Below are 17,388 nucleotides of genomic sequence, written 5' to 3'. Positions count from 1 at the left end.
AACGCCGTTAACACAAAAACGTGAGCCTCGATTGTGATGCTGTGGGTGAATCACTACAAACCCTGGCCGGCCGAGAGTGTTCGGACGGAACCAGAAGGGTCCACTCGTTTTTTTTCTTCTTTTTACTGTGTAACCGGGAGAGAGGGGCAGCTGAAATATGGCGGTGCTAGGAGGAAAATCAGCCCAGGACGGCCCGTCTGCCAACAGAGACAGCATGGTAATGCTGGGCTGAACAGACCGGGGAGATGGAGGGCGATCAGACGCGAGACGAGACAGGAGTCCGCTAGCCTGGAGGGGAATAATGTGGGCATAATATAGGAGAGAGAGAGGAGGTTTGGCTAAAGGGACGGGCGGAGAGATAGTGGAGGGGAAATTGCATATGCTACGCTATGTTCCATTTGCCCTTTATACCTTTGGAACACAAACGTTGGATTTACCCCGGTAATGCATGAGGACGTTTATACGGCAGACAAGAATCACAGTGTTGCCTAGTAGTGAACGCTGCTATTTGCTGCTATGTTATATGATCACTGGGTTGTTGCAGCGCGGGAGGGAGAGAGACAGCTTAGTGGGGACTTTATGTTGTGCTCCGTGAACACCATCCATTCTTTTATGGCGGCTATTTCTCCTCATTGCGGTTCAGTGGTTATCTTTGTGTCGTGTGTCGTGTGTGTGTGCGTGTGTGCGTGTGTGTGTGTGTGAGTGTGAGTGTGGGTGTGTTTACGGGGGAGGGGGCCCTGGATGACTTCCATGATGGCTGTGATATTTCAATAAAGACACGTTCTCCAGAACAATGGGAGTCCTCTGGATCGCGGTCGACGGTGGACGGCCAACAGTGTCTGTCACACATGCATTAGGCACGGTGCGGTGGCAGAGATTTGGCACCGCGAACCGCATCCATCGTGCTTCTGCGCCGATGCTCGTCGGTAAATGGCATTAGTTTCGCTCGGTAAAGAATAGACTCGTCCCGTTTTCTTTCACTGGGGCCAGCCTTGCACAGCGGCTTGGAGCGCGAGCCACTGGGTCTGCGTGCAGAAGGCCCGGCAGACAAAGGGATGGGAACGTATTGTCAGTGGTTCTGAATGGACTTATAGGGGCTGCACTCTGTGACCCTGGATGTGTGTGTGTACACACAATACCGGTACTCACATTTGTTGGTTAGGTAAAAGTATCAATACTGCAATGCAAACTACTACGATACTGGCTGACTGCTGCACCCAACACCTTACCAATACCAAACCGTACCAATGGAGTTTCCCAGTGTTTGGTAATGCGTTCTAATCCTAATCCAAGTAACTTGGTTAGGTTACTGGATTACTGCCATTAAAAATAATCCCGTTAAATTCCAAGATTTCCCACTGAGAAGTAAGTCGTTAGAATACCTTTGGATTACTTTTGCGTTACCCGTATTAATGAACCCTACGGTTCAAAACAAGAATGATCGTCGCTCGACATTCAACAACACTCTCCTGTGCGTGATCTGAGCACAGTCAGCTCACTCAGAAGTATATTTGAACAGCTGCCTTAATGAAAATAAAACACGTGCTCGTACAGTAGGCCAGTGGTTCCCAAACTACTACCAGACCACTATAAGAGAAGCTGTTTACGGCTCTAGCAGTGATTGTCAACCATTCAAGGGACCCCCATTTAATGGCATTTCTATCTCTGGGACCCCAATCTATATTGTGGAATCAATGTTAATTTAACTTTGAGAGTGTACAAATGGAACCGTTATAGGGTCCAGCATTTGGTTCAATAACTCTCTGAGTTATAGACCCATAAGGCTCCATTTGGTTACAAACTATCATTTAGCTGGGTACCTCCTGGAACTCCCTCAAGGATACCTAGGGGTCCCCTGACCCCACTTTGGGAACCCATGCAGTAGGCTGTCGCTGGTCTCATGTTCGCCGTTTCGCTTGAATGAATGAACTACATGTATAGCCGGCTGTGATTGCACAGCCACACACAGCCCTTTCTTCAGAACGCGTTGGATGCAGAATCACACGAGAAATAAGACTCGGGGGGGGTCTGCCAACAGAATGAAAAGGGACACATCACATTAGTAACGGTTGACCTTTTTAGGAAACGTAACTAATTAACTATAACTACTAAATTCCTCGATAGGTTACTCCCTTACCACAAAAAGTATTCTCGTTATATAACGGCGGTATTTTTAACGCCGTTAACCGAACACTGATTTTTCCCATCACAGTAACGTCATTGAACCAAACAATAAATACATACTGAAATCACTACTTTTACGGTCGAGCATCAGTCGCTTTGTCGACAAATTGTATGTTCACATGGACAGTACACAGTGCAGTGCATACTTACTGTAGCCTATATACAGTACAGTATATAAGAGTGTGTGTGTGTGTGTGTGTGTGTGTGTGTGTGTGTGTGCGTGCACACGCATACAACAGGATCCCTTACGACTCACAGCAACGTCTGCAGGTTGAGCCTGCAGACGTAAAGGGCTAGCCTCTCGCTCTAGGGGGGGGAAACAACTGTCTCTGGGTCTTAAGGAGAGTGACAGCATCTCTACAACCACGTCCTCTCGTCTAGATCCACTGCAGCTCCGGGGAGGCTTTGTCTAATGGCCCTGCAGGCTTCTATAGCCTTGTGTTCTCCTTCCTTTTTGCTTAGCCTACATCTATCCCTTTCTCTCTTTCCTTACCCTCCCCCCCCCCCTCTCTCTCTCTCTCTCTCTCTCTCTCCTTTCCGTCCACTATCTCCCCTTCATGTCGACACCCTTGTCCTTTGTGGAGGTGTAGCACATCTTTGCGGTGCAACGTCAAATCTTCCGTCCGCTGTGCACTGCTACCTATACCAACATCACATTTAATGCAACCAACAACATTACGGACAGCGAACAGCAAGGTGTCACCTTCACACAAAGGTCATTGCTGGCATTGCATTTACTGCAGAGATGTCAAGCGCCCCGCGCGAGCACAACAACACACTCGCGAGCCGTGATTGCAAACGCGCTCGCTGCACCCGTCTCTCATGGGCGGCTCCCGGAATGCTGCGGTTTTTACATTTATTTTTCAGAAGGCGCGCATCTGTTTCTTTCAGAAATGTCAAGTGTTGTAAGGGGAGGGGAGGGGGGGGGGGGGGGGGGGGTGGGGTGGGAGGTTGAGATGTGACATGGTTGAAATAGATCTGCTGTAAGATGTTCTTTTCCTGCCCGGCCCCATCACTCCTGCTGATATGTGCTGGCGGCAATGAAGGTCCGCAAGGCTTAAAATAGCAACAGCCGAGCGGCAACAGCTTTTTTTTTTAAGGCCTTCGCCTCGCACTGTCTTCCCTGGGTCTGAAATAGGATTTTTTTTTTGTTATCCTGTGTGAGTGTTGTTCCTTCAGATCAGCCGTTTCTTTCTTTAAGCAACCGGTAGTATAGTCGTTGTCGGCCTAAATCACGCACGGCGCTAGTTCAGTGGGGGTTTTCGCCGCAGGGTTTTATCACGTAGGATAGGATCACTTGTGATTTGTGTCCCGTGTGAAATTCCGCGCGTGATCGTAGAGTCAGGTGTTCTTGTGGGTTTTTTTTCACTGATCGCCACTGACATGGGTGTCTTTAGCCAAGTGGTGACAGGGTGAATGGTGACAGGGTGAATGTCGGTTGGCACTTATGTCCAATTGGCTCTCCGCTACCAGAGTGACAGTCAGTGGCGGTCCCAGAGCTGACATCAGATTTATGACTGACTGCTTTCAGCCGAGGCAGAGCGACCATGACAGCGGACAGAACGACATGAGGACAAAAATGTGGAGAGAGAGAGAGAGAGGTAAAAGGGGATAGAGAGCTGTCAGCTAGCCAAGACCACCTGCTGCATGACGCATACAGTGACAATCCGTGCAGCTCCTTGATGAGTTACACCTCCCACCGACACTGCAATCACTCCATGGCCTCTGTGATGGGACCAGGAAATTAAGGACCTATAGCTGCCCCACCCAGTTGTGTTGATCATATATAGGCAGCAGCAGGACACCATTCCCCCAGCCCCGTCCACTTGGAGCCAACCTAGACACCTATGTTGTTGTCACCTCTGCCAGACGACCGCAAGGCCAAGTAGAATAGAGCAATATGCCACAGGAGGTGTGAGGTCAACCTTTTATAATGGGTAATGAGAGGCGTGGGCGTCGAGTGCCTCGTAGTAACCTATAGTGGTGATTATGGGTTGATAACACTGGAAGCGGGTGACCCCCACCTATTGGTATATGGGCACTGCTTTATGGAGTTCTCCTCGACTTACGCATTACACACTACAGTATATTGTAGGCAACAAAGCCTGGCAGAGATATGCGCTCCTTAGAGCACGCCTGATCTATTTGCCGTGGTTGCTTCTCTTTGTGTGTTCTCTACTTCTATTCTTTGCCGTCGCTCTGCTTTAGTTCACAGCGAGGCTGACAGCGTACGAGTGTACCAGGGCGGCCGTGGTTCGCTGTACTGTGTAAGGTGGTGCATGATCTCGTGTCAGGTTGAATTATGTGGGAACGGGATGCATTATGTATAACCGTACATGCATTATGGATGTTTGAACCATCATGCCATTTCCCTCTTAAGTTTTATTTGTGTGCGTGCACATGTTCATTTGTGTTTCTTTTTTGTTCGTGGACAGGGAAACTAATTTTCATATCAAATTCCTTTGCTTCCATCTTTTTTAGGGGAGGGGTGTAAATCATATCATACATGCATCATGCATGTCGGGAGTTCTATTGCTGATGTGATTTTTTGCCATAACCAATGTATGTCTCTGTTTCTCTTTCCAGCACTGGGCTCTCTGTGTGTGCACTCCGTTTCGGAGCAGTTTCTTATGCGTTTATTTATTAAATTCTTTACATAACGATGTGTTTGCCTTGGAGAGAGAGATAAACGAATCAATGCTCGGCTTCTCAAGGTAGATTCTTAGTCACCCGTTTCACTGGATTCGCACAGCCACGACAACCTGAAGCTCCGATCTGATTGGTTCGCGACAATGCTCGCATCGTGACCTCCGAGGCGCGCAGCGGTGCAGGGTGGCCAATAGAAGACCACACTTTCCCAAACAGTGGGTCGGGACCCGTTTGTGGGTCGCAGACACAGTTTTATGGGTCCTTTTATTTTTTGGTTTCCTACATTTTGTTTTTAATTACTGTATTATTTTTTCTAAACAACACGCAGAAATTTTCATGAATTAATAACAAAAATCCAATGATCTTTTTCAGAAATGAAAGAAAAATCTAAGAACTTCCATGAAGTAGTAAAAATAGCTGATCTACAAGCTCACAACGTGGCGCGAAGCGACACGCTGTGAGCTTGTAGATCTGCTATTTCCACTAGTTTGGTTCCCGGGAGAATGTCTATGTCGGTTTTGGCCTTTTGGGTCACGGGCTAAAACATTTGGAAACAACGTGGCTTCGACGACACGGATGACAAAATAATGATGCAGTGAAGAGATGCTCAGTCGCACAGCAGGGTTACTTTAAGTGTGAAAATTGAGTCCATTTTATTGTTTAATTCTCAGAGTTAAATGATTGAACACCAAGGGTTTGGCTGAGTCTGTGCTTAAAGACTAAAGATCTGGCAGCATTGAGCATCACATGCAGAATCAGAGTCGGCTGAATCAATGAATATAGATTAACAACAGGTGTGTAGATTCGGTGTTTTGTATATCGCTCTCCCTAAGGGACGTATATAACCGTTGCCATGGAGACAACGTTATATGAAGCTAAACAAAAGAGGTAGCTGATAACATTAACATGACTAATCGCTTCTTTTTTATTCATATTCTTCTCCTTCTCCTTCGTCGTCGTTGCCATTCTCTCTCTTTTTGTGTCCGTGGACCATTTGTTTGAGTGTTTTGTGTCGGCTCACGATGAAGGGTCACTCTCTCTCTCTCTCTTCCTCTCATCTTCTCTCACCACATTCACCACCCGCCCCCCCTCTCTCCTCCTCCTCCTCCTCCTCTGGTGTGAGATAAGTGTGTGTGCCGAGTGAAGTGCCCGGGTTATAAATCACGTGTTGGCGTTGTATCGCCAACCCTCTCAGATACCAGCGCGAGATAAAGAAAACCATAAATAAGGCGCATCATATGCAAGTTATTGCTCCGCTTCTAACGGTAACCGAGCCATGAATAACCAGGGGAATCACGAATAAAGGGCCGTAAATCAAAGCGCTTTGCGGCGCTACGCTGAACGCTATAGGCGCTAGTATACGTAGAGGAAACCTTGGCTCTTACAAAATGCATTTAAGTCTTGGTCTCTGTGGAGCATGCTAATGCGGTTTGGGGTTGGGGGGGTTCTAAACATGAGCAGAGCAGGCAGATGGATGCAGATTGTGGCTGCTACGCGGGACGCTAGTCCACGATTAGCCGGTTTCTTGAGGATTTAAGAATTTTGGCTCTCTGTCGCTATAGCAACCACAGAATACAATACGGCAGTTTTGAATCCGAGCCTGGCCCGTGCTTCTCTCGCCTCTCTCTCTCTCTCTCTCTCTCTCTCTCTCTGCCCCTTATTCTCACCACTTTCAAGGCTTAGGGAGAAGGGGGAAAAACGTGTTTGGGAAGAGTAACATGGACAGACAGGGGAGAGTCTGTGAGTGAAAGAGATACAACATGAAGGAGGGGAGAGCCACCATGAGCTACTGAGAGAGAGAGAGAGAGAGAGAGAGAGAGAGAGAGAGAGAGAGAGAGAGAGGAGGGGGGAGGCTTAAGAGTGAAAATAAGAGAGAGTTTCTTGTCTTGTCTCCCACAGCTCAACCGCTAGCCTGTCAGTAATTCAGTGTGTTCCTCCTCACACAGGGGATTTTCACACACAGGCGCACACACACACACACACACACTCACCTACCACCACCCCCTGCACCCCCACCGCCTCTGGACGCACTTTATCTGGCTATAGAGTGTCACACCAGCTGGGTATCAAACCTTGGTCCAGGGGATAAAATAAATACCCCCTTTTTTCTTTTTTACAAAAGCTAATGCGCAAAATTTCACTGCCTTCAGCAGTGCCAAGCAAGCGGCTATAGTGCAAACAAATGGCTGCCCAAAGACAGGCCTGTGTAAAGAAAGGACGGGGGAGAAAGCATGGAAGCATTGTGTAATTAGCTGGTGTGTTTTCCCCCTATCACTGTCAGAGCGGATTAGCCTGCTGCCTCTCGTTCCCAGATATGTCAGAGTACCTCTCTCTTTATCCTGCCTAATGGCTTCCTGCGGGTCTATATTGGTGAAATGGGACCGCCTATCTAGGAGGCACAAAAAAAAAAACACAAACGGCAAATTGAATCCTAATAGTTTAGCTCGCGCGAGGTAAATAACGGCCACGATTTCAGCGCGGCGATGCCCAATTACCATAATACATTTCAGCTTGTTGCGTCGCTCACCGTGATGAGCGAACATTCATTTGTTGCCTATCGAGCAGATGCGATGTGTAAAGTACATTATTCTCCCTCTCCGCGTGTCCGTGTGTGCACGCGGCTAGCGGGCTGTATCCCCGCAAGCTGGTATCTGGGGAGGTGATTGTCTGTCTGTCTGTCTGTGCATCTGTCTGTGCATCTTTCTTTCTGTGTGTCTGTCTGTCTTTCTGTGCATCTTTCTTTCTGTCTGTCTGTCAGTCTGTCTGTGGTGCGTCTGAAGTGGTGGAAAGTACTGTATACTTAAGTACAATTTTGAGTATTTCCGATTTCCAATACATCGCAGATCCAAATATTGTACATTTACTCCACTACATTTATTTGAAAATGTTAGTTACTAGTTAGTAGTTACTTTGTAGATTTAATTAAGACATGCAGCATTACCCACTTTTGAAAACAGCCGACATAGCCGCTTTTGCGACACATTGTGAGCTTGTAGATCGGCTATTTTCAAAAGATTCGCATACGTTTGAAAATTTTAAGCGGGACATTCTGCACAACGACCACTTTGTATTTTATTTTTTTTACTATTTAGATTTTTTTTTTTAAATAGTTCATCTAGCCGATACATCAACACATTGTGAGCTGGTAGATTGGTCTATTTTAACAATTACATTTTTTTAAAAGAAGGGGAAAAAAGGCAAAGAAGTTTAGGGATAAGGGACGAAAATAGGGCCCTTAGTACTTTAAACACATCTCCATAGCAGCACTTTTGCACTTTGTAACTCAAGCAAATTTCGAATCCCGGAACATTCCCTCAGTATAGTAACCGTGTTTATTTCTACGGTGCTGCCGCAGTTTCGGTATACTTTCACTTAAGTAAAAGACTCGTACTGTTTCCACCACCGTCTGTCTGCGGTATACGTGCGTCTGCTGCTGTGTGTATGTGTGTGTGTGTGTGTGTGTGAGTGTGTGTGTGTGCGTGCTGACGGGCCAATGTGGATGTGTTAACAACATGGATGGCCACTCTTCTCTCAGACATCCGCGACAGCGGCGCCAAGCCGGTGATGGTGTACATCCACGGAGGATCCTACATGGAGGGCACCGGCAACATGATTGACGGCAGCGTGCTCGCCAGCTACGGCAACGTCATCGTCATCACCATCAACTACCGCGTCGGAGTCCTCGGTAAGTGCAGTCTATAGCTCCGTCTTAATGTCTCTCTCTCTCTCTCTCTCCCCACACTAGAGCATGTTTGAGCGGTGCCGAACCGCTCCGATGAACGGCTATGTGTGTCCCTATGTACAGTATATGTATGTCTCCATGTCTCTATGTACAGTAGCTATATGTCTGTTTGAGTGCGGACAGCTTAAATACGGCTGGAAGACTAAAGTGGCAGTGTTGAGCAGCGTGGCCGTGCGTGTCTCCATGTATGTCCCAATGTATGTATGTCTGTTTAGCTATAGCACTTACACACACACACACACACACACAGCACCACTCAGTTCACATGTCGGTGTGAATTTCTCGGGCTTTTAGACGTCTAAAATACCGTACGTCTAAATGTTCCTTTCCCCTCCATCAGGCGCCCCGGCTGGCCAGGGGGAGGCAGTATAGAAACCAGGATTACTACATGTTTTTTTAGTGAGGGAACCTACCCTATAGGGACACAGGGAGAACATGCAAACTCCACAAAGACAGAAAGGCCCTTTCAGTGCTCCATCTTTTCAGTCACTCTCTCTCTCTCTCTCTCTCTCTCTCTTCCTTGTCATTTCCTTTTGTCAAGGACATTTTTCTGGGGCGTTTTTGTAGGGCAGCTCACTGTGACAGGCCCTATCGATTGCTGTGTTCTTCAAACAGAAGTACAGAAGAAGGCATACAGTCGTACAGAGAATACACTCCAGGGGTGACTTGCACACTAGTGTCTCTATATATTCTGGGGGTGAGCTTTGACATATAGTGGGTTGACAAACTGGCCATGCATTTGAACACTGGATGTTGTTGTGTACCAGGGTTGAGGGTTCTCAGGTGAAGAGGATTCGGTCGCTGATGTGGAAGTGAATAAACACTGGTGTACTATCTGGAACCAGACCAACATCTTATGGTTGGTTGTTCAGATAGTTTCAGAAGTGGGAAACTGCTAAGTTTCCAAATTCAGTACGGACATTCACCTCAACAGTCATTCCATCGTCAAAAGCCTAGGTCCCTATTCTGGACACGTCACAATAGGCAAACATCCTTCCAAAAATAGCAGGGGAATCAGGCTTGTTGGCTCATCTGCACTCTTGCAGGCCAGTTTCAAGGTCAAGACGTTTCGACTGAGCTCTGGAGGTGGGATGCCACTCATGCCAGACAGTATGGGGAGAAGCTCAACAGGGGTTGATGGCAAGGCACCACTGATTAGCCTCATGGTGGTGTTAAGAACAACATCAATAGAGGCTGTATGGCCGCTGTGCAGGCAGTGACAGTAACAGAATGAGCATCCTGTAACCTGTTCATTTTGGGGGGCATCAACAACAGCCTGTTGTTGATGATGAATGAAACTATGAAACCAAAGTGTTTAGCCTACATTGTTTAAGTCAAAGACGCATATATGCGGTTTTTATGAACTTTGGCTAAAAGCATGTTGTTATTATCATTCCACCACCACCACCACCACCCGGCACTTCTAGTCAGCGAGACATGACTGTCATGGCAGCTGGCTACAAACGAAACAACTTCCTCTTCCTCTTCAAAATAAAAGCTACTTTTAACAATACTTTTATTTCTTAAGTGAACTTAATCACAATAGACTCCGCGGGCAGTCGGGGCTTTATTATTTTTTAATCTTGCCAACAAAATGAACAGGGACACATTATAGTAACGGGATTACTTTTTTGGAAATGTAACTAGTAACTAACTACTAAATTGCAAAACTAACTAGTTAGGTTGCCGTTACACCCAACACTGCTGTTATGTCTCCCAACATTACCAACATCAAGACAGCATGGAATTGTGGCCAAAATCTTATCCAATGACAAAAAAATATTCTAAGTCTTGGGTCTGAGAGGCTAAATGTCATCAAATGGTGGTCCGTGGCTATAGGCGAATAAATAATGGACCTTGATGTGAAAATGGTTGAAAACCACTGGTTTAATGCAAAAGTCCACTTCTACTCATCGCTGTTGTGAAAGCAAGCCTGTGCAAACGACCAAATAAAACGTTTCTTTCAGGACATCCATTTTGTCCTGACCTCCTCCTCCGTGCCCACGTTGAGCGCTCTGGGGTACAACTTGAGAAGCGGGACGTTTCCAAGACACACAAACGTCCCGGTCTGTTCCCACTTGGCACCACGCTGCACCACCACCAGCCCCTTTGGCTGCATGCGCAGGACTTTACCAAGTGTTGTTGTCAAGGAAACATCGTTACCGTCTTGACCTCATTTGCTAAAGACCTTGAGCAAATAATACACGGCGCTGTTTTCCCCAGTGTTACAGTATACTTGGCGGTGTATGTGTGTGTGTGTGTGTGTGAGTACAGTACAGTACAGCAGCATCACCAGCAGTAAATGCCAGATGTGTAGTGTTTGTCGTGACTGACTGGGGTTTGGAATAAATGGGAGGAATTATTGTAATGAGGGTTGACAAAACACCACCACAAAGTGAGATACTAGAGACAGGCTGATGGAGAGGGGGAGCGTGCGTGTGTGTGTGTGTGTGTGTGTGTGTGTGTGTGTGTGTGTGTGTGAGAGAGAGAGAGAGAGAGAGATGTGATGTGAAATAGAGGAGAGGGGATGCCGAGTATCTGTTGGTTGAGGATTGGCTCACAGTTGACTCTGTGTGCGTGTGCATGTGCGTGTGCGTGTGTGTGTGTGTGTGTGTGTGTGTGTGCGTGTGCGTGTGTCTGTGCGCGTGCGTGTCAGAGAGAGAGAGAGAGAGAGAGACAGAGATCGCTCCATAGTAACAGCTGCGGCAAAACAAAATGGAGTTTGTTAGCACACTAGCCAAGCTTTGTACCTTTTGCGGTTGATACAGTTGAATAGTCCCTCTCACACATATTTACATTTAGAGTGATTGCATATAGCCTACAAACAGCATGAGCGTGAAATGATAGTATTTTTTTAGTATTTGGAGTAGGATATTGCCTCAAAAAAGAACACTTTTTTCACGTTTCATGGAGTAAATGGTTGCAACTGTGTTTGCTCTACATTGGTGACTGCTTTTCGGGGGCAGTTTTGTTTCTCAACATGGAGTCTGGGGACCGTTGAGGGGTCCTTGAGGCGGTTCCAGTGGGCCCCCCTTCAGCAAAATCAGTTAATATAGCTTCAAAATCGGCGTGGTATCACAATGCGACACATCGAGAGCCCGCTCTTTAAAATGAGTTATTTTGAAACATTTTAACGACACAAATCTTTCATGGAGGTCCCCTGCTACACAAAATATTTTCTGATGTGGTTCTGTGGGCAAAATAAGTATATGAATTGACACGGGAAAAGTTTGAGAGCTCAACAGCTCAGGATACACCGACGAGACCCAGAGGAGCGGCGCATCTATATTGTATCCTCCCGGGGATATATTGAGATGACTGAATGTCTCGGGTGCGACTCGCTTCATCCCCCGAAGATGGAGACGGGAACGCCATGGCCTATTGATTTTGTCATCAGGACTGTTCTCTCTCTCTCTCTCTCCCGATTGTGCTGTATCTCCCTCCTGTCATATTGTTTTTGGGGGTGTATTATTCACTGTGTTGCAGTGGTTGGGGGGAGGGGGGGAGGGGCTGATGAGCATCTCTCTTGGCGACGCCTCGGGGGTTAATGAGGGGTGTGTGCACATTGCACGGATTCACCGTCATATATCTTTCATAGCACTCTACTTGTGAGTCAGATGTTTTCACGTCTCGCTGCGGCGCTTCTCGCTAAATGCCATTCCGTATGCACGCACGCCAACACCGCGTCCGCGCGTACAGTATGTGCCACACTGGCAGAATACACACTATACACAATGGCGAAACACACACATTCGTAAGCACGCACGCACACATTCGTGCGCACGCACGCACGCACACACACACGCAGGCACGCAATTTCACAAAGCAGCTCCCCCCTGTGAGCTCTCTAAAAGCTATTCAGAGCGCCGAGCAGACAGGATGTGATGCATGTAGTTCGGCGATAATGTCCATCGCCGCTGCTGCGCCATGATCTGATAATCTCCCCGCGGTAAAGGCTTTCAGACGTTATTATAGAGGCACTCATATAAAGCAAATAAAAACCACAAGACCAGAGAGAAATTAAAACCATGATGGGCCAATTAACGCTAAGCCGTTTTAAGATTTTTTTATGTCGTCGAAATGGGAATTGCCGTTGCTTTTGAACGTGCAACAGTATGGCTGCCATATCTTCATGTTTCACCGGAGTGCCTTGAATGAACATGGCATCAGCCTTAATCTTGTCTTATCAGGATTAAGTTGAGTAGCAACATAAACCATATAATAAAATATATTACACACAACACATGGCACTACAATCCCGATATCCACAGTATATAGCGCTGGCACAGTGCAGTAGCAGCGCACAGCGAAATCCCACAGGTCCATCGTTACACCAAAAAGTTAAACTGACACTCTGGAGAGTTCTCAAGGGCCTGAAAGGCCCGAGGCTCGGCCAGGCCCTAACAATTACCATATACTTTTAGGCCAGAAAACCTGAAAAGGTGTAATTGTGCGCTTATGTCCTCAAAGTCACACATCCATCAAGCTTTGAACTGAGCAGATTGGACCTTCCGTTCCAGAGATGATGGCCAAATCATCTTGAAAACACTTTGGCTGATTATCGATTGAGTTTTGGCCATTGCCGCACGTTTTTCTTTAATAACACAGGCCAGGAACGTCGGCCCGATCTGGGCCTGGCCTGGCCCGATCTGTTATATTACTGTAGCTACTTTTTGAGCAGTGCCTAACCGCTCCAATGAACAGCTTTGTGTGTCTGTCCGCATGTCTATTTGAGTATGGACAGCTGCTGTACCGCTGGGTGACCTAAAGTGGCACTGCTGCACTGCTCAGTTCAGACGTTGGTGTGATTTTTAAATAGGTGGTTAAACACCTTATAGACAGTTAAACTGATCCTCATTTCGCTGCATAGGACCCCATGGGACCCCCTCAAGGACACCTAGGGGTCCCTGGACCCCACTTTGAGAACCCCTCGTGTATAGGGTTCTGTGCTTGCTTATTGCACTTGGGTTATTGTACAGTATGGTTTTTTGTTTGTATTCACTCTAAACTGACTTTCGTTGTGTCATGCAAGCAATGACAATAAAGATCTATCTATCTATTGTTTAGCTCTTCTGAGTGAGAAACTAACAATCAACAAAAAGACAATCCTAGACTTACAGAGCTCACCCCCAAGGACCAAACCGCACAAACTCCCTCATTCCAATACTGGCACAACAAGCAGAAGAAAAAGAAAACTATAACAAACTGCAATTGCTTATAGATTCAAATGCGCAATGAAACAGATTCAAATGGAAATGGCAGAAATAAATAAATAAATACATAAATATTAATGAAAAAATGAGCGCTCTTTTAATTAGGCTGCTTAAAGGGATGAGGGAATAATGGAGGCTGAGAGAATTAGACAAGATAATGAGTTTAAAGTGAAAACAGACAAGGCAACTCAAGCTATGCTTTCTCATGCTAATAGCTCTGCCGACGTCCCTGGGCAATCTGAATATGGTAGTAATAATGGAGCAAACACCTTTGACTTACACACGCACACGCACGCACTTGCGCGCACGTGGGTGCGCACACACACACACACACACACACACACACACACACACGTAAATATTTAACTGTTTGCATGATGACAATGGTTGCAATCTATTAAACAATGCAGGCATTGCAAAGAAATTGTAACAAGGGATTTCCATGTGCAGGAAATGAAGCTTTTAGCTTTTAGCCATTTAAACATTTGAAGCGTTAAGTTAAAACACTTCTGTGATGAATGTTTCAGTTAATACCTTTAAAAATATATACCGGTATTTCAACATTTTAGACCAAGAAGTACTGCTACACAATGTCTGTTTAGCATTCATTGTAAAGACAAAAGATATATATGCTTTTGGAGAGGAGAGGATAAAGCAGGAGAGAGAAGAGGAGAGGAGATGAACTGTAGAAAGGTTGGCACAAGAGATAGGGGGGGGGGGGGGGGGGGGTTGGATAAATTCTATTTTAAGACCTCCTCCCCGTTCCAATTAAGGCAGAGTCCACTCCGTTTCTAGCCGTGTTCTATCATCTTCGTGCAACTCATTGCCCGACCCCCCCCCCCCCCCTCCCCCTCCCCCCGCAACCGTAATTATTGCTTCAAAGTCTGGACCACAAATCTCTCCGGGGCCGCACCGAGAAAACTTTCATATCTCAACCTTTCACTATTTAGATGAATGGGAATTCATTACACGTTTAATCTTTAATTACTTATTGAACAAGTATGATTATCCGGGGATAAAATATATCTCGTGCGCAGATGGCGGTACGCATGCATGCCCTCTAAGTGCTACTGTAGGCCTATGTGTGGCCATGATGTCATCCCCGCTCATGTCATGCACCCGTCAATCACAGTTTCCATATGCGTGCGTGCGTGCGAGCGTGCGTGCGTGTGTTTGCGCATGTGGTGCGTGCAGTGTTGATTTTGTCGACTAAAACTATGACGAAAAATGTTCGTCGACTACCCTTTTTCACGGACTAAATGGACTAAATGGAAACTAAATGAAAACTAAGCCATGATGACTAAAAGTAAGACTAAATATTTCGGCAATTTCGGCAATTTCATCAAGGCCAAAATACATTTTCGTCGACTGAATCAACTGTAGATTTAGTCGACTAAAATCTTATGATATTTAGTCGACTAAATCTAGACTAACACTAAAACATTTCAGGCGTCTACAAATATGACTAAAGCTAAATGAAAACTATTCAAGAGACTGAGTAAAAAAAAAAATCAAAATTTGCTGTCAAAATCAACACTGCGTGCGTGCATGCGGGTTTTGTGTATTATGAGCGAGCATCTTAGCGTGCACGCATTATTATGTGCGGCACGCACGCACGTGTAGCCGCGCCTCTCTAATGAAGCGTAATGAGTCTCAGTCAGGGGGGAGTATCTTGTATCACTGCTCTTTACAAATATAATTACTCACTGGCTCTCCAGAGCATGTCAATTTCCTGCTCTGTTGGGGGAGGCGATGGTGTGGGGGGGGACTTAATTACAAGTTTTCAAAATGCTATTAAAATTTAACAAAGGGCTGCCTTTCTTGGCCAAAACTTCAAGGTGAGACTCTTGGGTCGCGGCTGGCCAGCGAGCGTTGACGAGGTGAATGGCAGTGGTGGAAAGTTGAGGAATTTGTGCTTTACTTCTTTATCTATTTATTTCCAATTTCCAATACTTTTACTTCACTAGATCTCGGATGGAAATACTTTTTCTCCACTAGATTTATTTGAAAACTTGAGTTTAGTGGTAGTTTAGTGGTAGAAAAAAACATTACAAAACATACAATAACCAATTCAGCCATATATATATACTTTCGGCCATTTGAAAATAGCCGATCTATCGTGACGCATTGAGAGCTTGTAGATCGACTATTTTCAAAAGAAAAATGCGGCTATTTTCCGAAGGATTACTTTTCCAAAAGAAATCTACATTTTAAACTTTGAAATTAGACATTCTGCATAGTCAGTGATTTCTACGTTTGGTACTTCAAATCAAGTACATTTTGATGCCAATACTTTTGCACTTTTCCTGCACAGCGGCACAGAGGTTAGAACGTTGGTTCTCCTCCACTGGAGTTTATTTGTGCTCCATAGATGTCTATCTCTCGTATCTGATCGCGGCCGCTTTGTGATGGAACCGGCTGCATCCGTCCCCCCCGGAGGTCAGACGGATAACTGGGCCTTTTTAACAGCGTGGCTTTTTTAGATCCCGTACAATTTTCTTTTACCTCTGCTCGAGAACGTCACTGTACTGTACTGGTGACAGGTTATGTCAGGTCATTGGTGGGAAAACTTTACTTAAGTAAAAGTATCAATATTGCAATTTTGAAATCCTCCCTTACAAGTAAAAGTCCCGAATAAAACATGCACTTCCACAAAGTATTGGCATCAAAATGTCGTATTATATGTCCTACTGTATATATTTTTTGTATTATTATTTCCACACAACTAAAATAATTGAATATTGAAAATTATAGTAGCCTACAGTATACTTGTAATTGTACTTAGTTAATAGTTACAGTGCCTTCCACCACAGGCTACGTATGTCCACACGTATTTACTGCACAAGTGTGTCTGTGACTAATACTGTACATTATGATGTTCTGTTGGGGCCACCATGTGCCAATATGCTAATGTTTATGCTTATGCAACGCCTGTGCGGGAGGGCACATGATGTCCCTGTTCCTGAGATCCCCAGCATCGTGCATCTATTCATTTCAAATAGAAGCCTGAGTAATAAAAAAAACTCCTCGTGTCAATATTGTTTATCAGTCCATCAAAGGCTAAAAATTGGAAATGTGTCTTGTTGTGTTTATAGCTGACTGTACCAGAGAGAGGGACTGTATGAGAGAATTATTTATCATACATCAATTATGTACCAATTTGCCCGTCTGTCTCATTATAAACCTGCCTCTTTCAGAATAGAGCAGGAGGCTGTCCATGGTGAGTTCGGTCCATCGCGCATCCGATGATCGGATTTCATTTGTGACTTTGTCTCGCATCGCTCTGCACATGTAACCGTTTCGAGAGAGTTAAGGGGTATGCGCTAATGCTAACGATCACTGCTCAACAACAACAGCCCCCACCTCCCTGATAACCCGGAAATGAAACGGAGGCTCATAGAATGGGACTCAATGGCTGGCAAGGCTTAGCTGTGCTTATTCTATACACCTAGCGGGCAATAAAAGAGTTAATGCGGACCGTTTAATAAACCATACTGGGGTTTTTTTGGTTTATTTTGTCGAAGCATTCATTTCGATATGAAAGTCAACTTGAAAAGGCTTGAATCGTGTTAGACATACTGTACTTGCCGTAATCATTTC

The 17,388-nt window shown here is 45.6% G+C and overlaps 1 protein-coding gene across 2 annotated transcripts in view; it reads left to right on the top strand.

Annotated features, from left to right (window-relative positions):
* The window catches only part of nlgn3a (neuroligin 3a), a 189,173-nt gene that overhangs the window by 25,294 nt on the left and 146,491 nt on the right, over window positions 1-17,388 (top strand). For both annotated transcript variants that reach the window (XM_080774451.1, XM_080774450.1), the window contains one exon: window positions 8,369-8,518. In XM_080774451.1, the coding sequence (XP_080630577.1) occupies window positions 8,369-8,518 (150 nt within the window). The remainder of the gene's footprint in view (window positions 1-8,368; window positions 8,519-17,388) is intronic.

This window comes from Protomyctophum bolini (assembly GCF_963924005.1).
Source record: "Protomyctophum bolini genome assembly, chromosome: 10".
Lineage (NCBI taxonomy): Eukaryota > Metazoa > Chordata > Actinopteri > Myctophiformes > Myctophidae > Protomyctophum > Protomyctophum bolini.
Note: the sequence above shows the minus strand (reverse complement) of the source record. Positions and strands in the feature narration are given on the sequence as shown.